Source organism: Bufo gargarizans, chromosome 3, assembly GCF_014858855.1.
Source record: "Bufo gargarizans isolate SCDJY-AF-19 chromosome 3, ASM1485885v1, whole genome shotgun sequence".
Taxonomy (NCBI): domain Eukaryota; kingdom Metazoa; phylum Chordata; class Amphibia; order Anura; family Bufonidae; genus Bufo; species Bufo gargarizans.
In genome coordinates, this window is record NC_058082.1 from 457543810 (window position 1) to 457569246 (window position 25437).

The window sequence follows — 25437 nt, forward strand, 5'->3', positions numbered from 1 at the left end:
ATACGCCTATATTAGGAGTACTTCAGGCGCAGATAGTGAAGCAATGGTTAATTGTGTCGCTATCTGTGATTTTCCCTGCTCACGCCAGGTTAAAAATTGTGGGCGTGGCATGGGCAGGAAAGGGGACGAGCCGGCAGGTCCGTCTCATTCATAATTTTCTACGCTTATTTTAGGCATAGAAAACGGTCAAAATGTAAGACAGCTCAGAAGCTGTCTTACATTTAGAACTGGCACTGGATACGCCAAAGTTATGGAGAGGCCTGCTCCTCTTCATAACTTTGGCAGATCCATCATATCCTTATTTTTTCAACAGGTGCAGAAGGTTCAAGTAGTTTCTACCACTACACTGCTTATGCGCACAGTGAGCTGTGACCAAGTTATGTGGCTGAATGGGCCTGGTGATCGGCCTGCGTGGCCATCCTCCATTCATTCTTGTGGGAACGCCGAAAATAGCCATGAGGCACCCTTGGTTATTCTTGGATGTCTCAGCAGCCACTGTTCATTCACTTCTATGGGGCTTATGGAAGTAGCCAAACCACCGCTCGGCTATTTTTGGCACACCCATAGGAATAAAAAAAGGGCGGCCACGCATGCACGATGCGCCCCTCCGGCACTTTGCAGACATTGGGGGCATACCCTAGCGATATTCCCCCTAATGTCGAAGATGGGAATACCCTTTAAGGCTGTGTCAACATATTATCAAAGCAGATGACCGTATACAGTTTCCAGGAACAAGTGACTTGTGTTCAGGAATGAAGGATCCATGGACTTTAGAACATAAAAGTAGATTAGCACTGTAAAATTAATCAACACATTCATTTTTGACCACTGGGTAAGAATTTTTATTTAGGATTTACAGTTAGAGATAATCGAGTTCTCATGTACTGATGTATTTGAGTCTTTTCATTATTACAGACTATGTAAGTACATAGGAAATATACACAGTCAAGTCACATTATTATGACTCCCAACTAATATCCAGAGTAACACTGTCTGCAGCAGGGACAGCAGCTAGATGGGCTGGGAGCGACCTAGTAAGGTCCTGGTAGAATGTCACAGGTATTTGAAGCCATGCTGACTGCAGTGCATCCCACAGCTGCTGAAGATTGTGTGGGGAGAATTTATAGAGTGAGCATGACAACCGAGGTGTCCCACAGATGATCAACTGGAATAAAGTCTAGGGAATTAGAGGGCCAGGGTAGTACTGAGAAGTCTTGGTCAAACAGCTGTCGGACATTTGAAGCCATGTGACCTGTTGCATTGTCTTGCTGGAAGATCCTATCCACCCCAGGGAAGACAATCAATGTTTGGGTGTACATGATTTGCAAGGATGGATTCATACCAAAATCGGTTGAGAGTACCTTGCACATGGATGAATGGGCCCAGAGAATGCCACTAAATCATTCCCCAGACCATAACGCTGCCACCAACAGCTCGTGTTCTTCCAGCAATGGTTGTAGGGTGTTTGTTCTCTAATGTTTCTTCCCTGATATGCCAATGCCTATCCGATCGATGAAGCAGAAAATGTGACTCATCAGAGAAGGCAACCCTTTGCCAATCAGTTAAGGTTTAATTTGATACTGCTGTGAAAATTGAAGCCTTTGACTATCTCTTTCTGCTTCGGAGCCCCATACGCAGTAGGGTTCACTTAACTGTTGTTTGAGACACAGATCTTGTAGACAACTGGTTAAATTTGGTGGTGAGCTACCCCACTGTATCATGTTGTTCTGCCCTCGTGCACCTTCACAGCCGACATTCACCTCTCAGATCAACATCAGGTGGTGCTCCACAGTTTCCATGTCACTTTTTCTCAATGGTGCCCTTTGTCCACTCACGATACACTTTCACCGCAGCAGCACATGAAAAGTTCACAAACTGCGCAGGTTCAGAAACCCTGCCAACTTGGCCTGAAAGCCAATAATCATCCCTTTTGCAACTGTGATAAATCGCCCCTTTTACCCATGACAGCAACAAGGGAGGTGTGTGACAGCCTATTGCAGTGGTGGCGAACCTATGGCACGGGTGCCAGAGGCGGCACTCAGAGCACTGTCTGTGGGCACCCGCACCCAGGGGTGCACCACCAAGGAGGCCAGGTGAGGCGATTGCCTCAGGCAGCACCAGGTAGGGGCTAGAGGGGGCAGCGGAAGGGCCATGGAGAATGAGGGCTTCCATTGTGGCAAAGAGGTTAGGTTAAGAAATTGGCATTGGGGGGGTGCACTATGAACAGCTCAGGCAGCACACTGAATGTAGGCAGGCTATTATAGCTAAGTGATAAAGTACATGGAAGATATACTATGTGGGACTGTAGTATTCAGGTTAAATAGCCGTGTTGGCACTTTGTGATAAATAAGTGGGTTTTAGGTTACAGTTTGGGCACACGGTCTCTAAAAGGTTCGCCATCACTGGCCTATTGCAAACATTACATAACCACCGAGCCAGCTCACAACACATGACTTCCTTCATGATGTGCTGTACCTGCTGCAGACATCGAAAGTAGGAAGTGGTCATAATAATGTGAATCGACTGTGTATTTGCAGTTCTTGAACTTCTCTATCTAAACATGGGCGCAGAACTTGTGACCCGGTACATTTCTTTGCGGCTTGCAACAATTGTGACACAAACAAGCTTGTCTCACAAAGACAACCTTTATTTCAAAAGAAGCAAGAATGGTGATCAGCTGTTTGCTACAGATCCAGCGTCTCTAACTCCCTGTATTCAGCTGTTACCCCTGGGAAGTTGTGTTTGGCCATACAAGTCACCTCTGACGATGGAAAAATGAAGCGGCAAATGTCGGCCATTCAAAATGTCAGGAGAAGTTCACATCAGTTATAATGGCATCTGTTGTTCTTTTAAAGAACAAAGATTTTGTTGTTGTTGCTATAACCACCATTGATTTCAAGGGTATAATATCAGAACCCATTATGCTCAGTTGGACTCTGTTTCGGCATATGTCCATTATTTTTGATGGGACAAAAAGTACTGCCTGCATGACTTATTCCATCCAAAATAATAGAAACATGACAGAGCTCTCCAATTGTTTTAATGTTGAAATCAATGAATGAAAGATAGAAATGGAAGGTGTTCCGTTTGTGTACGTTATTCATTTTGGGGGGTTTTTGGTCATATTTCTGACGAAACAGAACAGAAAAGTATAAGCGAATATGAACATTGCGTGAATTTGCAATAATTGCCAGAGCTCTTACATTGTAGGTAGGGGGAAGCCACCACTATATAGTGTCCATGAAGAGGTGTTGTCCTTGTGACAACACCCTGCTTTCCCACTGCCTTGCCCCTGGCTACAGAAAGGAGCGGAGCTTGGATGCAACAAGAGCAATGGTGACAACCTCACTGCACCAAAGGGCAAATTTGCATCTTAAGAAAAAGTATAAAAATGCCTCATTCACACGTCAGTGTTTGGTCAGTAATTTCCATCAGTGATTTTAAGCCAAAACCAGGTGCTGTTCTAAACACAGAACAGGTGCAGATCTTCCCCTTAGACAGTATGTTTGTTCTTCCTGATCTTTCCTTTTTAGTCAGATCAGGACCAGTCTGGCCTTACATCATGGATGGAAAAATCGACGACCAATACTGTGCTGTTTTTCCGTGCATAACTCAGTGTTTTAATCAGGTGAACCACAGCTACAGTATGTTTCTATGCAAACAAGTTTGATAGGGAGGTTGCTGGGACAGTTTCCTTTCAATGCATTCAAATATACTTTTACAACTATTTTCCACAATAGAAAATACATGATTGCATATCCAATTAGTATTTGTTGGCTAAAAGTGAATGTAAATGGCCATTTTAAATACACAAGCTAGAAAAATGTCACCCATCGGTTTTAACACAGCAGAGGAAATGAACACTTCCACCATTTGTGTTTCAGCGCTGTATAAACAAACCTTAAACTGTATGTATTTCATAGATGACCAGATAACAGCAGTTCGATGAATAATTCACCACTCAGATGCAGGGACGGACTTAGAACTTAAAGTGGCCCTGGAAAATAAACTAAAAGTGGCCCCATGTTACAGGCGAGGCCAACATACGTAGGAGAGGTGAGTAATACCATATTGTGGCACAAAATACCATCCCAGAGCCAAATACCATAGTGCAGAACAATATACTCCCATGGAGAACCATGTATCGCAGTGCAGCATAATATACTGCCCCAGCAGAACCAAATACCACAGTGAAGCATAATATACTGCCCCAGCAGAACCAATACCACAGTGCAGAACAATATACTGGCCCAGCAGCACCAAATACAACAGTGCAGCACAATATACTGAGGCACAGCAGAACCAAATACCATAGTGCAGCACAATATACTGCCTCAGCAGAACCAAATACCAGAGTGCAGCATAATTTACTGCCCCAGTAGAACCAAATACCACAGTGCAGCAAAATATACTGCCCCAACAGAACCAAATACCACAGTGCAGCATAATATACTGCCCCAGCAGAACCAAATACCACAGTGCAGCACAATATACTGCCCTAGCAGAACCAAATACCACAGTGCAGCACAATCTACTGCCCCAACAGAACCAAATACCACAGTGCAGCATAATATACTGCTCCAGCAGAACCAAATACAACAGTGCAGCACAATATACTGCCCCAGCAGAACCAAATACCACAGTGCAGCATAATATACTGCCCCAGCAGAACCAAATACCACAGTGCAGCATAATATACTGCCCCAGCAGAACCAATACCACAGTGCAGAACAATATACTGGCCCAGCAGCACCAAATACAACAGTGCAGCACAATATACTGAGGCACAGCAGAACCAAATACCACAGTGCAGCACAATATACTGCCTCACCAGAACCAAATACCACAGTGCAGCATAATTTACTGCCCCAGCAGAACCAAATACCACAGTGCAGCACAATATACTGCCCCAACAGAACCAAATACCACAGTGCAGCACAATATACTGCCCCAGCAGAACCAAATACCACAGTGCAGCATAATATACTGCCCCAACAGAACCAAATACCACAATGCAGCATAATATACTGCCCCAGCAGAACCAAATACAACACTGCATAACAAAATAATGCCCCAGCAGCAGAAAATACCTCCCCAGAATATGCCCCTCTGTCTTGCCATGTTCTGTCTTTCTATTCCAGTTGCCTCAAGATGGCAATATAGTTGATACAGCTGAACTCAGGAGGGGGGTGTCAGAGCACTACTTACCTGGCTGGTGTCTGTGAGGAGGGCTCAGGCGACCCATTGGGCCTGTCCACCCCTGCTCAGATGCCACAGCCAAAATAAACCACAGTATTTCAGCAGTTAGAGAGAGTGGGCTTCCTCTGTCCTCTAAATGGCCTCCATGCAACACAAATTTTTGATTTTTAATTTCAATTTTCATGGCAGCCTAGGGTTTCTTACAGGGTAACTGTAAAATGACAACACATTGAAATGAAGTACTGTATTGAAGTGTACTGTACAAGCGATCAAATGATCACAGGTTCGGTTCAATAGGGACATTTAAAAAACTGTATACAAAAGTATTTAAAAATATTAAAAGATATATTAACCCCTTCCTGACACATTACATACTAGTATGTCATGGCGGCAGGTGACTTACTGCATTTTGACGTACTATTACATCACGGTGATCAGACGGGTACCGCAGAGGTGCCCCCCAGATCACTGCAGGGGCCCGGCCGTCACTGATTGCCAGCCCCTGCTGTATTTGCCGACATAGCTGTAAAAACCGATGCCAGGGGACTAACCCCATCTAAGCCGCGGTCAGCGCTGACTGCGGCCTAGAAGAGGTTTGCGGTCAGTGCTCTGCGGTGATGGGGATCAGATGGGTGAGAAGCAGGGCTGTGGAGTCGGAGTCGAGGAGTCGGAGTCAATTTTGGGTACCTGGAGTCGGAGTCGGCAAAAAATGAACCGACTCCGACTCCTACTAAATTTAAATTGGAATAAAAAATAAAAAAATGCAAGTTTAAATGTCCGAATTCATAAACAGTTATAATTAATGACTTCTCTACTGTAAGAATAAAGGCCAATGCATGCAGTGCCTCACGTAACCGCAAAACAAACGCGTTCAGTGATGTGAAGAAGATTAATATAAACCATTTCTAGGTTTTACAGATTTTGTTTTTGGTTCATATAGATAAGCTTTGTTTTTATTCTAAAACAACCAAATAATGTGGTTTGTATTTTTTAACTTGTAAAGTTCCTGATGTTTATGCCTGCTGCTACTATCCAGCCACTTGATAAAAAAAAATGAATAAAACTGTTGTTTTCATTGTGTTTGTCTTTTGCTTAAACTGTTCAATACAGTAGACTGTTGGCTTCCCAGCCAGTAGTCATTTGGTAATGACATGTATGTTGCCTTTCTTTCCTTCAAGGAATGTATAAAATACATTCGCATATTAAATACAGAGGAGTCGGAGTCGGGGAGTCGGAAGTACAAAAAACTGAGGAGTCGGAGCATTTATCTACCGACTCCACAGCCCTGGTGAGAAGGCAGCCAGATGCCTTGCTGAGGCTGCCCAATGCCTTGCAAGGCATCGGTACCTGCCTTCTATGGAAGCCTAGCAGATCCAGTCCCAGGCTGGGTCTCCTAGGCAGCCTAGGCAATGTATTATAATGCATTGCAGAGGTGATAAAACCCCCAAAAGCCCCAGAGTGGGACAGAAATAAAAGTTGAAAAAAAAGTTAAAAAAGTGTTTTTAATAATAAGAAAATAAAGTTTCAAGGAAAAAAAGGAAAAAAATAAAAACGCCCATTTCCCCTGATCTTATAATAAAAAAAGTAGAAAATAATAATAATAAAACACACACATATTAGGTATTGCCATGTCCGTATCGACTGGCTCTATAAATATATCACATGATCCACCCAGTCTGATAAACACAGTATAAAAAATAAAAATAAAAAAAATATGTAAACAAAATTTTTGTCACCTTACATCACAAGTGCAACACCAAGAGATCAAAAAGGTGTATGCCCTCCAAAATAGTACCAAACCGTCACCTCATCCCACAAGACCCTACCTAAGACAATCGGCCAAAAAATAAAAAAGCTATGGCTTTCAGAATATGGAGACACTAAAACATCAATTTTTTTGTTTCAAAAATGCTTTTATAGTGAAAAACTTAAAGAGGACCTGTCACCTGAAAATGCAAGTTAAACTAAAGATATAACCTTACTTGCCGGCCCCCGGGGGCCGGCAAGTAAGGGTATATCTTTAGTTTAACTTGCATTTTCAGGTGAAAGGTCCTCTTTAAATAAATAAGAAAAAGTATACATTTAGGTATTACCACATCCGTAACCACATCCATTGTAAAGGATAAGACCCCCAAAAGTTCAAGTCCCAAAGTGGGACAAAAAAAATATAAAGTGAAATAAAAAAGTTTAAAAAATAACGTTTTCCCCCCAAAAATTAAAAGTTTCAAGTAAAAATAAACAAAAACATCATTTTCCCCAAATAAAGTAAAAAAAAAGTTGGTAAAAAATAGGGGGGGGGGGAAAGTATACATATTCGGTATCGCAGCGTTCGTATCGACCGGCTCTATAAAAATATCACATTACCTAACTCCTCAGGTGAACGCTCTAAAAATAAATAAATATAAACAGTGCCAACAACCAATTTTTTGTGACCTTGCCATATAAAGTGTAAAAATAAATGATAAAAAAATCATATGTACCCAAAAATGGTACCAATAAAAACATCAACTCTTCCTGCAAAAAACGAGCCCCTGCACAAAATGATCGGCAGAAAAATATAAAAAAATATGGCGTTCAGAAAATGGAGACACAAAAACATATTTTTTTTCAAAAATGCTTTATTATGTAAAACTGAAACAAAAAAAGTTGACATATTTGATATCATCGCGCCCGTAACAACCTGCTCTATGAAAATAGCACAATATCTAACTTGTCAGATGAACATTGTAAAAAAACAAAAATACAAACGGTGCCAAAACAGCCATTTTTTGGTTACCTTGCCTCACAAAAAACTTAATATAGAGTGATTAAAAATCATATGTACTGCAAAATAGTACCAATAAAAACAGTCACATTTTGGGAGTTTCTACTATAGGGGTGCTTCAAATGGTATATGGTGTCTAAAAACCAGTCCAGCAAAATCTGCCTTCCATAAACCATACAGCGTTCCTTTTCTTCTGCGCCCTGACGTGTGCCCCTACGTCAGTTTACACCACACATATGGGGTGTTTCTGTAAACCGCAGAATCAGGGTAATAGATATTGAGTTTTCTTTGGCTGTTAACCCTCGATGTTTTAAAGAAAAAAATGTATTCAAATGGAAAATCTGCAAAAAAAGTGAAATTTCATCTTCATTTTCCTTTAATTCTTGTGGAACACCTAAAGTTTGTAAAATCTGTTTTGAGTAACTTGAGGGGTGTAGTTTCTAAAATGGGGTCACTTATGGGTAGTTTCTACTATGTAAGCCACACAAAGTGACTTCAGACCTGAACTGGTCCTTAAAAAGTGGGTTTGGGAAATTTTCTTAAGCCTTCTAACGTCCCAAAAAATAAAATGACATTTACAAAATGATGCCAACACAAAGTAGACATATAGGGAATGCTAAGTAATAAATATTTTATGAGGTATCACTTTCTGTTTTTAAAGCAGAGAAACTGACATTTGGAAAATTACAAATTTGGTAAATTTGGGATTTTTTCAGAAATAAAGGTGAAATATATTGACTAAAATTTATGACTATCATGAAGTACAATGTGTCACGAGAAAATGGCTTAAACAAGTAAAAGTGTTCCAAAGTTATTACCACATAAAGTGACATGTCAGATTTGCAAAAAATGGCCTAAGCAGAAAGGTGAAAACTGGACCAGGGTAGAAGGGGTAAAAACAATTCCCAGTTATCCTAAAAGCATAAACATCACTGGTATATGATTAGTATATGATTAAAACATCTTATTATTTATCCAGCATGGTGAACAACATAACAAAATTTCAATGTAGAATTGCCGGCTTTTGGTCGCCATGCCTCCCCCCAAAAATATATATATATATTTTTATTAAAAGCAATGCGTCATTTTTTACCACATAGTGAATGTCATAAAAAGGAAACACATAAAACAAAGGCAGAATTGCATTTCCTCCACAAAGATTTTTTTTGTAGTATCTCATCAATTATATTTTCCACAAAACCAGATATGTCTACAGAAACATAAAAAAAAAAGTTATGGCTCTTGGAAGGAGTGAATGGAAAAACTAAAATGTCACCATCAAAATCTGCTTGATCCCTAGGGGTATTAAAAATATTCTACTTGTGATTAATAATGCAATCCTGAGACATACTGTTAATGTCTGTTAGGTCCTGACAAACACAGCTTTTACTAGTAATGGTCATTCAAACACCTTTTGACTGCCAGAATGCTTCTGTGCAGGAAATTAATACACTACATTCATAAAGATTACTTACCCTAACATGATGGATAACTCGTTGTGACACATTCACTTTGTAGGTCTTTAAACCTAGCTCTTTTGCTACGCGTAGAATGCGATTTTGAGTCGGTCCCACATAGGCCCCACCAACATCCACATACTGAACTTCTTTGTTCTGGGCAGAAATATGAAAAGAGAAATTATTACATGATTATGATACCTCCATTATCAAGGATGATAATTAAATAATCCTTCAGAAGAGCATCTGGAACTATAGGACTCACAGTTGTTCTCTTGTATAAAGTCTTTTAAAGGGAGTCTCTCAATTCATTGTAAAATCAGGCACAATGCCTTGTAGGGCTAGCTCAGCTTAACCACTTCAGCCCCGCTAGCTAAAACCCCCTTCATGACCAGGCCACTTTTTACACTTCTGCACTACACTACTTTCACAGTTTACCGCTCGGTCATGCAACTTACCACCTAAATGAATTTTACCTCCTTTTCTTCTCACTAATAGAGCTTTCATTTGGTGGTATTTCATTGCTGCTGACATTTTTACTTTTTTGTTATTAATCTAAATGTAACGATTTTTTTGCAAAAAAATGTAATTTTTCACTTTCAGCTGTAAAATTTTGCAAAAAAAACGACATCCATATATAAAATTTTCGCTAAATTTATTGTTCTACATGTCTTTGATAAAAAAAAATGTTTGGGCAAAAAAAAAAATGGTTTGGGTAAAAGTTATAGCGTTTACAAACTATGGTACAAAAATGTGAATTTCCGCTTTTTGAAGCAGCTCTGACTTTCTGAGCACCTGTCATGTTTCCTGAGGTTCTACAATGCCCAGACAGTAGAAAACCCCCACAAATGATCCCATTTTGGAAAGTAGGCACCCTAAGGTATTCGCTGATGGGCATAGTGAGTTCATAGAACTTTTTATTTTTTGTCACAAGTTAGCGGAAAATGATGATTTTTATTTTATTTTATTTTTTTCTTACAAAGTCTCATATTCCACTAACTTGCGACAAAAAATAAAAAATTCTAGGAACTCACCATGCCCCTCACAGAATACCTTGGGGTGTCTTCTTTCCAAAATGGGGTCACTTGTGGGGTAGTTATACTGCCCTGGCAATTTAGGGGCCCAAATGTGTGAGAAGAACTTTGCAATCAAAATGTGTAAAAAATGGCCTGCGAAATCCGAAAGGTGCACTTTGGAATATGTGCCCCTTTGCCCACCTTGGCTGCAAAAAAGTGTCACACATCTGGTATCGCTGTACTCAGGAGAAGTTGGGGAATGTGTTTTGGGGTGTCATTTTACATATACCCATGCTGGGTGAGAGAAATATCTTGGCAAAAGACAACTTTTCCCATTTTTTTATACAAAGTTGGCATTTGACCAAGATATTTTTCTCACCCAGCATGGGTATATGTAAAATGACACCCCAAAACACATTCCCCAACTTCTCCTGAGTACGGAGATACCAGATGTGTGACACTTTTTTGCAGCCTAGATGCGCAAAGGTGCCCAAATTCCTTTTAGGAGGGCATTTTTAGACATTTGGATCCCAGACTTCTTCTCACGCTTTAGGGCCCCTAAAAAGCCAGGGCAGTATAAATACCCCACATGTGACCCCACTTTGGAAAGAAGACACCCCAAGGTATTCAATGAGGGGCCTGGAGAGTTCATAGAATTTTTTATTTTTTTGCATAAGCTAGCGGAAATTGATTTTTTTTGTTTTTTTCTCACAAAGTCTCACTTTCCGCTAACTTAGGACCAAAATTTCAATCTTTCATGGACTCAATATGCCCCTCACGGAATACCTTGGGGTGTCTTCTTTCCGAAATGGGGTCACATGTGGGGTATTTATACTGCCCTGGCTTTTTAGGGGCCCTAAAGCGTGAGAAGAAGTCTGGAATATAAATGTCTAAAAATGTTTACGCATTTGGATTCCGTGAGGGGTATGGTGAGTTCATGTGAGATTTTATTTTTTGACACAAGTTAGTGGAATATGAGACTTTGTAAGAAAAAACAAACAAAAAAAATATATATTTCCGCTAACTTGAGCCAAAAAAATGTCTGAATGGAGCCTTACAGGGGGGGTGATCAATGACAGGGGGGTGATCAATGACAGGGGGGTGATCACCCATATACACTCCCTGATCACCCCCTGTCATTGATCACCCCCCTGTAAGGCTCCATTCAGACGTCCGTATGATTTTTACGGATCCATGGATACATGGATCGGATCCGCAAAACACATGCGGACGTCTGAATGGAGCCTTACAGGGGGGTGATCAATGACAGGGGGTGATCAGGGAGTGTATATGGGTGATCACCCCCTGTCATTGATAACCCCCCTGGTAAGGCTCCATTCAGACGTCCGTATGATGTTTACGGATCCATGGATCGGATCCGCAAAACACATGCGGACGTCTGAATGGAGCCTTACAGGGGGGTGATCAATGACAGGGGGTGATCAGGGAGTGTATATGGGTGATCACCCCCTGTCATTGATCACCCCCCTGGTAAGGCTCCATTCAGACGTCCGTATGATTTTTACGGATCCATGGACACATGGATCGGATCCGCAAAACAAATGCGGACGTCTGAATGGAGCCTTACAGGGGGGTGATCAATGACAGGGGGTGATCAGGGAGTGTATATGGGATGATCACCCCCCTGTAAGGCTCCATTCAGACATCCGCATGTGTTTTGCGGATCCGATCCATGTATCCATGGATCCGTAAAAATCATACGGACGTCTGAATGGAGCCTTGCAGGGGGGTGATCAATGACAGGGGGGTTATCAATGACAGGGGGTGATCAGGGAATCTATATGGGTGATCACCCGCCTGTCATTGATCACCCCCCTGTAAGGCTCCATTCAGACGTCTGCATGTGTTTTGCGGATCCGATCCATGTATCCATGGATCCGTAAAAATCATACGGACGTCTGAATGGAGCCTTACAGGGGGGTGATCAATGACAGGGGGGTGATCAATGCAGGGGGTGATCAGGGAATCTATATGGGTGATCACCCGCCTGTCATTGATCACCCCCCTGTAAGGCTCCATTCAGACGTCCGTATGTGTTTTGCTGATCCGATCCATGTATCTGTGGATCCGTAAAAATCATACGGACGTCTGAACGGAGCATGACAGGGGGGTGATCAATGACAGGGGGGGTGATCAGGGAGTTTATATGGGGTGATCAGGGGTTTATAAGGGGTTAATAAGTGACGGGGGGGGGTGTAGTGTAGTGTTTTGTGCGACTTTACTGAACTACCTGTGTCCTCTGGTGGTCGATCCTAACAAAAGGGACCACCAGAGGACCAGGTAGTAGGTATATTAGACGCTGTTATCAAAACAGCGTCTAATATACCTTTAGGGGTTAAAGAAAAAATCACATCTCCAGCCTGCCAGCGAGCGATCGCCGCTGGCAGGCTGGAGATCCACTCGCTTACCTTCTGTTCCTGTAAGCGCGCGCGCCGGCGTGCGTTCACAGGAAATCTCGGGTATCGCGAGATGACGTGCCGATGCGTCCAGGAGGAACAAATCAACCAGCTCCCGGACGCATCGGCGCGTTAGGCGGTCGGGAGGTGGTTAAGGACACCTTTCAATTCGGGCAGGTTCACATCTTTACTAACGGTAATCCGGTAGTCTGTTTCGGCAGAAGAATGGACTACCGGAGTTACTGAGGGCTTTCCCACATACCAGTCTTGATCCCATTTGCGCCTGAGTGAGATGTGCAAATGCCTCTTAATAAATAAGGCGCATATCTGGCATTCAGTGCTCCAGAAACGGATGTCTACACCAGCTAAGGGCTGGCGCACCCTTCTGCTATAACTTACATCAGTTTCTGCCTTAAGTTCTAATAAATCTGGCAGGCCGCATGCAGCCCTGTCCTCTTACACTACCTCCCACCTCCTTTTCTTGCCGTTTAGAATAGCAAATTATGGCAAACTTATAGCATGCAGCGTAACTTGCAACTTTACGCCACTATTGTGACATTCACTCTTTAGTAAATGTCCCTCACTGCCCAACATTGCAAGATATTACTGCACATTGTTGGATTTCCACTGACTATAATGGGATCCGGCAGCTTTCCAGCATAAATACCGGCTTTCTGCAGGACAAATTCTACATGCAGCTGTAGTGTATACTAGTGTATTACTGTACAGGAGCGGCTGCATGAAGCGCACGGGGTCATAGCAACCAATGACGCCATGCGCTCATGCTGTCAGGAAGAATCCCAGTCGGGGTTCCCACGGTCCGCTCTCGGCCGCAGAACACGGGCGTGTGCATGAGGCCTTATACTGTATTAAAGAGTGGAAAATTTTATGCACAGGGAATTATGGTTGCCCCGGGTATCAAATTTTCGATACCCAATCAATACTTTTGTACCCGTATCGATACGATACCGGGATATGCTATTTTATGATACTAGGCTGCGCTACTGCACTGCTTTTCTAGTTTATTTTTCATTAACTGCAATTGTGATATCTGATAAAACAAGAGCAAATAGGAAAGATACATAAGGAGATGATGTTATGTTTTGGTGGTTGTTTTTGTTTATTATTTTTTTTTGTATTTGGATTCTGGCTTTAGTTACTCTTTAAGGGAAGGAATTAAAACATTGGCAATGTTAGGCTAGTTTCACACTAGCGGCAGGGGAGTCCGGCAGGCTGTTCCGGCGGGTGAAGAGTCTGTCGGATCCGTCCTGCCGCTAGTTCACTTGTGCCCCCGGACTAGTGCAGACAGTACTTTTAGTCTGGCTGCCTCTGGCCGTGCGCTGCCGTCGGAGCTCCGCCCCCGCACCCATTATAGTCAATGGGGATGGAGCGGCAGTCCGGGGGCACACGTGAACTAGCAGCAGGACGGATCCGTCGGGCTGCTCACCTGCCAGACTTCTCGCTAGTGTGAAAGTACCCTTAGAGCAAGATTCTGGAAGATTAACTGAACAAACCACACATTTATGGGGTTATTTCTCAAACTGGGGTAAAGTAGAACTGGCTTATTTGCCCATAATCAACCAATCAGGTTCCACCTTTAATTTTTGACAGCTCCTTTGTAAAATGAAAGATTGAATCACTTCAACAGCCAGTCAGTCAGAAAATAACAAATACAAAAGAAATATTAGCAGTTAGCATCATGGTTCCAGTGCACTGAGCAGTCTCAGTACTGTCTCCTACTTCAGGCATGTTTGCAGAGACAAAGTACCACCATAATGGCCCCTTTTATACAATTCCGTCCTCCAGACCTCAGATCAGAGGGTGTCAGCTACCTGAAATCTGGAGCCAGAATCCACAGCACTCAATAGTCACAAGCACAACCGCAACCGCACGCCAGAAGACCTAGACATGAAGCAGGCATTTACACAAGCCACGCTGCATCGGGCCCCCAATGACATCACCCACTGGAGCTGAACTTATTAAGAGACCAGCGGGACTCCCTAAGTGTCTAGTCACCATGCGGCACCTGACTGCCTGGCACAACATGGGGCATGTCGGTGGTGAGGCACATCCAAGGCCCCTAGATGCAGGCCTCCTTTTGCCCACCTTAAAGGGACATGAAGACACTGAGGAAGAACTGGAGTAGGATCTAATTTATTCCTCCCGTACCTACCTAGTGGGAAGAGGGTCATCTCAGCCTAAGTGCCGCCATAGAGGATGATTTCTGATCCTCCTCTCCCTTGCCATCTGCTCTCAGGTGAAAGTGAGGAATCCCCCATACAGATTACATGGTTAGCTTATCCCACCAAAATCGGTAAGTACTTCCAACATCCTGTACATCTAAGGCTACTTTGACACTCACATTTTGGGTGGATCACTCATGGATCTGCAAAAACTGTTCAGTTAAAATAATACAACCGCATGCATCCGTCATGAACGGATCCGTCTGTATTATCTGTAACATAGCCAAAACGGATCCGTCATGAACTCCATTGTAAGTCAATGGGAGACGGATCCGTTGTCTATTGTGCCAGAATGTGTCAGAGAAAACGGTTTCGTCAAGCGGACAAAGAAACGCTGCAGGTAGCGTTCTGGTGTCCGCCTCCAGAGCGGAATGGAGACAAACTGGTGCTTTCTGAGCGGATCCTTTTCCATTCAGAATGCATTAGGGCAAAACTGATCCGTTTTGGACTGCTTGTGAGAGCCCTGAACGGATCTCACAAACGGAAAGCTAAAACGCGATGTGAAAGTAGACTTAACAAATCTGTTATCTAAGTACGGCATAAAGGTTTCCAGTGCCATTGAGACGACACCAGCTCAATCTGCAGTTATCTTGAGTTCCAAGATATACTGCAGTGCAACATCTCATCAGAAATTACCATCTGCATTCTGAGGGTTGCTAGACGGTATGACTGTGTAATTCTGAAGAATTGGTTTTTGTACCAAAAACTTATGGCAGGCTCACATTTCTGTTGTTTTGGATGCAAACCGATTGCCATAAATTCTGCATAAATAAAGTGAATCTGTTGCAATAAAAAGGTAGTATAACTTGGGTTTTATTCATTTAAATCTTTGCTTGGGAGTCGAGTGAGCGATTCAGTAGGTGACAGCTTACCCTGTATGAGTGTGCACCGGGATAGCTGTCAATCACTGAGTAGGACTGCCCACTGGACTTCTACGCACAGTATGAACCAGAAGTGAAAGGAGTAAAATACAAGTTATACAGGTCCTTCTCAAAAAATTAGCATATTGTGATAAAGTTCATTATTTTCTGTAATGTACTGATAAACATTAGACTTTCATATATTTTAGATTCATTACACACCAACTGAAGTAGTTCAAGCCTTTTATTGTTTTAATATTGATGATTTTGGCATACAGCTCATGAAAACCCAAAATTCCTATCTCAAAAAATTAGCATATCATGAAAAGGTTCTCTAAACGAGCTATTAACCTAATCATCTGAATCAACTAATTAACGCTAAACACCTGCAAAAGATTCCTGAGGCTTTTAAAAACTCCCAGCCTGGTTCATTACTCAAAACCGCAATCACGGGTAAGACTGCCGACCCGACTGCTGTCCAGAAGGCCATCATTGACACCCTCAAGCAAGAGGGTAAGACACAGAAAGAAATTTCTGAAGGAATAGGCTGTTCCCAGAGTTCTGTATCAAGGCACCTCAGTGGGAAGTCTGTGGGAAGGAAAAAGTGTGGCAGAAAACGCTGCACAACGAGAATAGGTGACCGGACCCTGAGGAAGATTGTGGAGAAGGACCGATTCCAGACCTTGGGGGACCTGTGGAAGCAGTGGACTGAGTCTGGAGTAGAAACATCCAGAGCCACCGTGTACAGGCGTGTGCAGGTCAAGCCACTTTTGAACCAGAAACAGCAGCAGAAGCGCCTGACCTGGGCTACAGAGAAGCAGCACTGGACTGTTGCTCAGTGGTCCAAAGTACTTTTTTCGGATGAAAGCAAATTTTGCATGTCATTTGGAAATCAAGGTGCCAGAGTCTGGAGGAAGACTGGGGAGAGGGAAATGCCAAAATGCCTGAAGTCCAGTGTCAAGTACCCACAGTCAGTGATGGTCTGGGGTGCCATGTCAGCTGCTGGTGTTGGTCCACTGTGTTTTATCAAGGGCAGGGTCAATGCAGCTAGCTATCAGGAGATTTTGGAGCACTTCATGCTTCCATCTGCTGAAAAGCTTTATGGAGATGAAGATTTCATTTTTCAGCACGACCTGGCACCTGCTCACAGTGCCAAAACCACTGGTAAATGGTTTACTGACCATGGTATTACTGTGCTCAATTGGCCTGCCAACTCTCCTGACCTGAACCCCATAGAGAATCTGTGGGATATTGGGAAGAGAAAGTTGAGAGACGCAAGACCCAACACTCTGGATGAGCTTAAGGCCGCTATCGAAGCATCCTGGGCCTCCATAACACCTCACAGTGCCACAGGCTGATTGCCTCCATGCCACGCCGCATTGAAGCAGTCATTTCTGCAAAAGGATTCCCGACCAAGTATTGAGTGCATAACTGAACATAATTATTTGAAGGTTGACTTTTTTTTTGTATTAAAAACACTTTTCTTTTATTGGTCGGATGAAATATGCTAATTTTTTTAGATAGGAACTTTGGGTTTTCATGAGCTGTATGCCAAAATCATCAATATTAAAACAATAAAAGGCTTGAACTACTTCAGTTGGTGTGTAATGAATCTAAAATATATCAAAGTCTAATGTTTATCAGTACATTACAGAAAATAATGAACTTTATCACAATATGCAATTTTTTTTAGAAGGACCTGTATATATATTATTCTTTTTTCTCACAGCACTGATCTGCTCAGCTCCTACTGTTTTATAAAATGTTGCCTGTGGATCAGATTGAATGTTTAATGTGAAAGATTCCCTTTAGAGAGAACATGTAATCTTAGTCCATAAACAAATTGGTTATTGTTAATGAAGCCTCTCCACTAGAAGCAGTCAAATGTGGCTTTTATAGCGTTTTCACATATTTGTCAAATCACATACTTACTCTTATAGTATGTGTTCTGCCTCCAACTCTGTCTCTTGCCTCAAGCACCACAACACTCAGTCCGGAGTCCACAAGTAGCTTAGCAGCAGTAAGACCTAAAATGGTAAGAGTAAAGTTTTTAAAACCTAAGACACTGGAGTCACCTTTACCAATACCAGCAAAAAGTAACATGTTTCCCCTTAAACCACTCAAGTGTTGCTCTAGCAGTGTGTTTGGGGTCATTGTCCTGCTGGAAGGTGAACCTCCATCCTAGCCTCAAATCACACACAGAGTGGGACAGGTTTTGCTCAAGAATATCCCTGTATTTAGCACCATCCATCTTTCCCTCAACTCTGACCAGTTTCCCAGTTCCGGCTGCTGAAAAACAGTTCCGGCTGCTGGTGTTCTTTGGGTGATGTGATCTGTTGGGTTTGCCAGAGACATAGCGTTTTCTTTGATGGCCGAAAAGTTAAATTTTAGTGTCATGAGACCTGAGCACCTTCCTCCATACATTTTGGGAGTCTCCCACGTGCCTTTTCACAAACTTACAACCTTTTAGTTTTTTGCTGAAAGTAATAGCTTTCTTCTGGCCACTCTGCCATAAAGCCCAACTCTATGGAGCGTACGGCTTACTGTCGTCCTATGTACAGATACTCCAGTCTCTGCTGTGGAACTATGCAGCTCCTACAGGGTTACCTTAGGTCTCTGTGCTGCCTCTCGGATTAATGCCCTCCTTGCCCGGTCCGTGAGTTTTGGGGGCGGACGCCTCTTGGCAGGTTTGCTATTGTGCCATGTTCTTTACATTTGGTTATGATAGATTTGATGGTGCTCCTGGGAATCATCAAAGATTTGGATATTTTTTTTTATAACCTAACCCTGACTTGTACTTCTCAACAACATTGTCCCTTACTTGTTTGGAGAATTCCTTGGTCTTCATGGCAGTGTTTGGTTAGTGATGCCTCTTGCTTTGGTGTTGCAGCCTCTGGGGCCTTTCAAAAAAGGTGTGTATATGTAATGACAGATCATGTGACACTTAGATTGAACGCAGGTAGACATCATTTCACTAATTATGTGACTTCTGAAGGCAATTGGTTGCACCAAAGCTTTTTATGGGCTTCCCAACAATGGGGGTGAATACTCACGCACATGGTCATTTTCTGTTTTCTATTTCTAAACAATAGTTTTATTTATATATTTTTCTGATTCCACATCACCAACTTATACTATTGTATTCTGATCCATCACATAAAATTCATATTAACAAAACATTGAACTTAAGGCTGTAATGTAACAAAACATGAAAAAAGTCAAGGGGGGTGAATACCATACTTTTGCAAGGCACTGTAATTAGTAAAAAAGAGTCCACCTGTGTGTAATTTATTCTCGGTACAACTGCAGCTGTTCTGTGAAGGCCTCAGACGTTTGTTAGAGAATAATAGTGATCAAACAGCATCATGAAAACCAAGGAACACACCAGACGGGTCAGGAATAAAGTTGTGGAGCACTGGTCAATCCATCATCCAAAAATGGAATTAGTACGGCACAACTGCACACCTACCAAGACATGACCATCCATCTCAACTGACAGCTCAGGCAAGGAGAGCACTAATCATGACCCCCAATGCAAGTCAATGGGGCCGGATCCGTTTTCTCTGCCACAATAGAAAACTGATCCATCCCCCACTGACTTTCAATGGAGTTAATGACGGATCCGTCTTGGCAATGTTAAAGATAACACAACCGGATCCGTTCATAACCGATGCAGACGGTTGTATTATCAGTAACGGAAGCGTTTTTGCTGGACCCTGCCGGATCCAGAAAAAACGCTAGTGTGAAAGTACCCCAAGAATATAAATACTCCATACTTTAAGTGCACTCGGCCTCTGCCATTATCCTGAATGTCATACAAACAACACAACTCTCCCTCTTAAGCCGTTTCAAAGCTAAATGCATTAGGGTGACTGTGTCAAAATAAAATATCTGAAGGGACATGAGTAGGGAAATGTTTAGGGTACTTTCACACTTGCGGCAGTATGATCCGGCAAGCAGGAACTGCCTGCCGGATCCGCCGATCTGGATGTGACTGAAAGCATTTGTGAGACTGATCCGGATGCAGATTCGTCTCACAAATACATTGCAAGAACGGATCCGTCTCTCTGCTTGTCATGCGGATAGACGGATCAGTCTTGTATTTTTTTTCAAAGTTTTCCCGTTCTGCGCATGCGCAGACTGGACGGACGGATCCGTCCTTTAGGTGTTTCTTAATGCCAAATCCGGCACTAATACATGTCCTCCTGATGCATCCTAAACTGATTACTCCCCATTCAGAATGCATGGGGATAAAACTGATCAGTTCTTTTCCGGTATAGAGCCCCTAGGACGGAACGCAATGCCGGAAAAGAAAAACGCAAGTGTGAAAGTACCCTTAAAATCTTGGGCCCCTGGACTCCAGAGTTGTGTCACATATAGGGAAGATCAGAGCTCAGACATAGGGAACGTGTGAGATTGTATGACTGATTTTGGATACAATTATAAATTGATAAACCGTGAATTTAAAATCTCCAGTAATCATTTACTCTTAGTAACAATTTCCTGAGTAGACATTTCTACTTAGATAACCAATTTGAACGCATACATAAAAGTTGTTTTTAACCTTAAGTACACTTTTCTTTCCAGTAATAAAAGTTGAACCAGAATAAAGTGATGCAACACGATGGCGAGGACAAAGTCAAGTTACTTTGGTAAATGAACAACACAACCTGCCCATTAAAACTACCATTTTACGACTTCTTAAAGCCAGGATTCTAGAGAGCAGGAATTGCCCATACAATGTCTTCTGAGAGATAACTGAGAATTAGAGATGCAGTCTGTAAAGGAGAAAACTGCTACAAATGCCAGATACAATACATTCTGAAAGTCTTCAGACCCTTTCTCTTTTTTTACAGTTTGTTATGTTGCAGCTTTTCCTCAATCTGCACTCAATATCTCATAACGAGAAAGAGATAAAAAAAATATATATTTGTAAATTTATTAAAAAAAGTAAAAACAAAAATTGTGCATGGACAAAAAAATTGTAATGTTTTATTTTACCACAAGGTCGCAACATAAAATGTGCAAAAACTAAAAAGGTCTGAATACTTTCTGAATGCATTGTACATAACCAGTCAAGTCACATTATTATGACCTCAAGCTACGATCCAGGAAAACCGCCGTGTGCAGCATGGACAGCAGCTAAACAGGCTGGGAGTACCTCAATAAGGTCCTGGTGGGTTGTCACAGGTATCTGAAGCCATGCTGACTTCAGTATATACAGCCAAAGCTGCTGGTGGGTAAGTGGGGGAGGATCCATAGAGCGAACATGAAGATCGATGTGGTCCCACAGATGCTCAATTGGGTTCAAGTTTGTTCAACGTCCATTCATTTGATGAAGCAGAATGCGTGACTCCTTGGAGAAGGCAACCCATTGCCGATCAGCAGAGGCCTAATTCAGATACTGCTGTGAAAACTGAAGCTATTTTTGCGGATGTAACTTTGTTGAAGCGGTGCAGTGACCCTCCATCTGCTTTGAAGCCCAATTCGCAGTAAGGTACACTGAACTTTTGCTTTCGACATGTCTAGTAGCCCCCTGGTTCATTCTGCCCGTGAGCTGCTACACTGTAGAGTGCCGGTATTTCCTTGTGCACCTTTGTAACCAACGTTCCTCTCTCTCATCCTTGGCACATGGTGCTCAGCAGTATCCATGTCACTTAGCAATGGAGCCATTTGTCCACACATGATAAACTTTTACCACAGCAGCACGCAAACAGTTCACAAACGATGCAGTTTCAGAAATACTGCCACCCTTGGCCTGAAAGCCAATAACCATCCCTTTTTGCAACTCTAATAAATTGCCCCCTTTACCCATAACAGTAACGAGGGATATGTATGCAAACGGCCTATCACACACCTTATATCCCCAACAAGCCACCTCACGACTTCCTTCCTGTCGATAGTAAGAACTGGTCATAATAATGCAACTTGAATGTATAATGGCCACATAAAGTGCTATTACTCATGTATACACATATGGAAGATTATCCTGAAAAGTTTAGATACGCTTTATTATTTTGCAGCTATATATATAGTGACATTGTGAGTGGGCCTTAGGTCACGGGATCCCCATCTTCGGGGTTAGAGGATTAGGCACACCAGGAATTTCACTTAGACACATAAGCTGACCTCTATTCTTTTGATTCACAGAGCTGTAGGTTAAAGGGGTATCATCATCTTAATGATCACTGTTAAATCTGTTTCTAAATATATTTTATTAACAAATCCCCACAAAAAAATAAACCTATACTTACCTGACTGTTGTCTTCCGTCTCCCCTGGTTACGGCCACCGCTCTTCTCATGAATTGCGGTGGCCGCGCATGCGCAGACGACTTTTCTTTTCTTCTCCCGGCCGGCCGCGCGCTGTACTGAACGCGCACGCCGAGTCCGCGCATGCGCCCTGGTGACTTCTTCCTGGCAAGTATACTATACTGGCTAGGAAGAAGTCAGCAGGGCGCATGCGCAGACTCGGCGTGCGCGATCAGTACAGCGCGCAGCCGGCCGGGAGAAGACATCAATGAAGATGGAGTCCGGCCCCTGCCGAAACTAGGAAGTGGACGGCGAGTCGGGAGCAGGTAAGTATGAAACGCTGTGTTGAGAAAACCCCTTTAAAGCCTGAATTTACCTGTCTCTGAAAATTAGGGACAGTCCCTGCAAATTCAGGACTGTTGGCAACTATGCACAGAAGTGACTGGAGTGGTGGACTGACATGCACACTACACACCCCTACATATAGACAGGACACTTGGGGACCTCCATTCTTGGGATCGCTGGGTGATTCCAGAAGTTGGACCTCCAGGATCCAATATTTATCACCCATTCGTAGGATAACCTCTTAAAGGGACTCTACGCTTTTCTTTTATATTGATAACTTATCTTCAGGATAGGTCTTCAATATCAGATGGGCAGGGGGCTGACTCTTGGCACCGCCGCTGATCACCTGTATGAAAAGAACACAGCACTCGTATGAGCATTGCCTTCTCTTCACTGTTTACCTGCTCGCCGTTTCAATTGCGATTACAATGCCACCTCCCCATTCACTACAATCAAACATCTCCTTACTCTTCAAATGAAGCAGCCGTCACATTGCAGTGAATGGGGTTAGCAGAGATGTAATTACACTTGCTTGGTGCTGCAATTGCGACGGCGAGCAGGTAAGGGTACTTTCACACTAGCGTTAAAGTTTTCCAGTATAGAGTTCTGTCCTAGGGGCTCAATACCGTAAAAAAACGCTTCAGTTCTATCCTAATGCATTCTGAATGGAAAGCAATCCGTTCAGTATGCATCAGGATGTCTTCAGTTCAGTCACACTTACAGTATTTGGCGGGAGAAAATACTGCAAAATTACGGAACACTTGCCAGAATACTGGATCCGGCATTAATTTCCATTGAAATGTAGTAATGCCGGATCTGGTACCAAGTATTGCGCAGACCTTTAAAAATGTGAAAAAAAAATAATACCAGATCCGTTTTCTGGATGACACCGGAGAGACAGGTCTGGTATTTCAATGCATTTGTCAGACAGATCCGCCTCCGGATCCAAATGCTATACGTTTGCATATGGATTTCCGGATCCAGCAGGCAGTTCCGGTAACGGAACTGCCTGCTGGAATCCTCTAACGCAAGTGTGAAAGTATTCTTAACAGTAAAGAGAAGACGAAGCTCATACAAGCGCTGCATTCTCTTCGAACAGTTGATCAGAGAGGGTGCCGGGAGTCAGTCCCCCAATGATCTGATATTGATGACCTATCCTGAGGGGGGGAAAAAAGCAGACAACCCCTTGAATAAGCCATCTCAGCTCCTATATGCACTTCTACTATATACTGTATACACACATCAGTGTTTTTCTGTGCAGCATGACTTATTTTATCTAGATCATTTTATTTTCGCTCGGGTGTATTTAATCTATTTCATTTAATGTTTGTGTGTTGTTAAAAGATATCAACATTATCCAGTATAACAGTGACATCTACAGCACCCCGCCCCCAAAACAGGGACCTCCACAGCCCCCCACCACTTAACACTGCCCCCCCACAGTGCCCCGGCCCCAAAAATTGGACCTCCACAGCAGCCCACCCCCTTAACCTTTACCTTTAAAGCAGCCTTCCCCTTTAACTACCTCCCGACCGCCTAACGCACGGATGCGTCCGCGAGGCGGTCGATTCATTCCTACTAGACGCATTCGTGCGTCATCTCGCGAGACGCGAGATTTCGGTCTGAGCCGGCCCGCGCATGCGCATCGCGGACCGGCAAAAGTTGAAGAACCATTTCGTCACCAGCCTGCCAGCCAATGATCGTGGCTGGCAGGCTGGCGATTTTTAAAATCTCAAATCAGAAGCCAGTTAACACATTATATCATACTGGCATCACAGTGAGTAGCACCAAACACCACACATAGCCCCAGATCACCCCCCTGCACCCCAATTAACCCCTTGATCACCCCTTCTTGCCCCTGTCAATCACTAGTGAAAGGGTATTGACTGTTAGGTTTTAGGGATAGTTTAGGCCCGGAGTCACTTATTCGCTGATTAGCGTATCGCTAATCAGCATTTGTACTTTTATAGTATCTGTAAGTGATCAGAACTGATCACAGTCAGATCTATAATAGTATTAGTGTCACCTTAGCTCGCCCTCCTCCCAAAACGCAGTGTTTGCCCGATCAGGCCTGATCGGTCGCCCACACGTGCGTTCACCCACGCCCGCCGCGCCGCAGTGCACTGCACAATCACTTTACAAGCGCTGCGGCGATAAAAAAAATCAGTTTTGATATTTTTTTATCAACCGCAGCGGCCTCCGGTACTTCGCTAGCCTCCCATTTGTAAGACAGGCTTGCTTTTTTTCTTGGGTAGTCGGGTGAGGAATGGGAACCCTCATCTGATGAATCTAGCGGGTCAGAATATGAACCTGTAGAAAGCAGTGGCAGTCTGACTCAAAGTTCAGACGAGGAGGTTGAGGTCCCTGATAGCACCAGGCGTACCCGGCCCCGTGTCGCTAGACCACAGGTTGTGCAGGATCCGCTTCAAGGGCAGCAGAGTGGGGCTGGCGCTGTCGGATTACGTGGTGAGGCATACACCAGCAGCGCAGCCCATCCTGGACCTAGTACCAGCACTGCCGTACAACATGGTGAAGTGGCGAGCACCAGAAGGAGAGTTGAAGCTGGTACGGTGACACGTGCAGTAGTTACCCCGTCGCAGCCACCACACAGACAGGCCCGTAGAGCCCCTAGAATCCCTGAGGTGCTGGCAAACCCTGATTGGCAGTCCCCAACTTCAGCCACACCTGTAGTTCCCCTTTCACCGCCCAGTCTGGAGTTCGGGTTGAGACAGCTCAGATCGGTTCGGCCCTGGGATTTTTTTTTAGCTGTTCTTGACTGCGGAGCTCTTGGACTTAGTTGTGGCAGAAACAAATCGGTATGCCCCTCAATTTATATCCGCCAACCCGGGAAGCTTTTATGCCCAGCCTTTCCGGTGGAAACCAGTC

General features: G+C 43.3%; 1 protein-coding gene across 1 annotated transcript in view; it reads right to left on the minus strand.

Annotated features, from left to right (window-relative positions):
• Positions 1-25437, minus strand: part of LOC122930321 (amine oxidase [flavin-containing] A-like) — a 131089-nt gene that overhangs the window by 69646 nt on the left and 36006 nt on the right. The window contains exons 2-3 of the mRNA XM_044283602.1: positions 17889-17983; positions 9439-9576 (exon numbers count right to left, since the gene is read on the minus strand). Of these exons, the coding sequence (XP_044139537.1) occupies positions 9439-9576; positions 17889-17983 (233 nt within the window). The remainder of the gene's footprint in view (positions 1-9438; positions 9577-17888; positions 17984-25437) is intronic.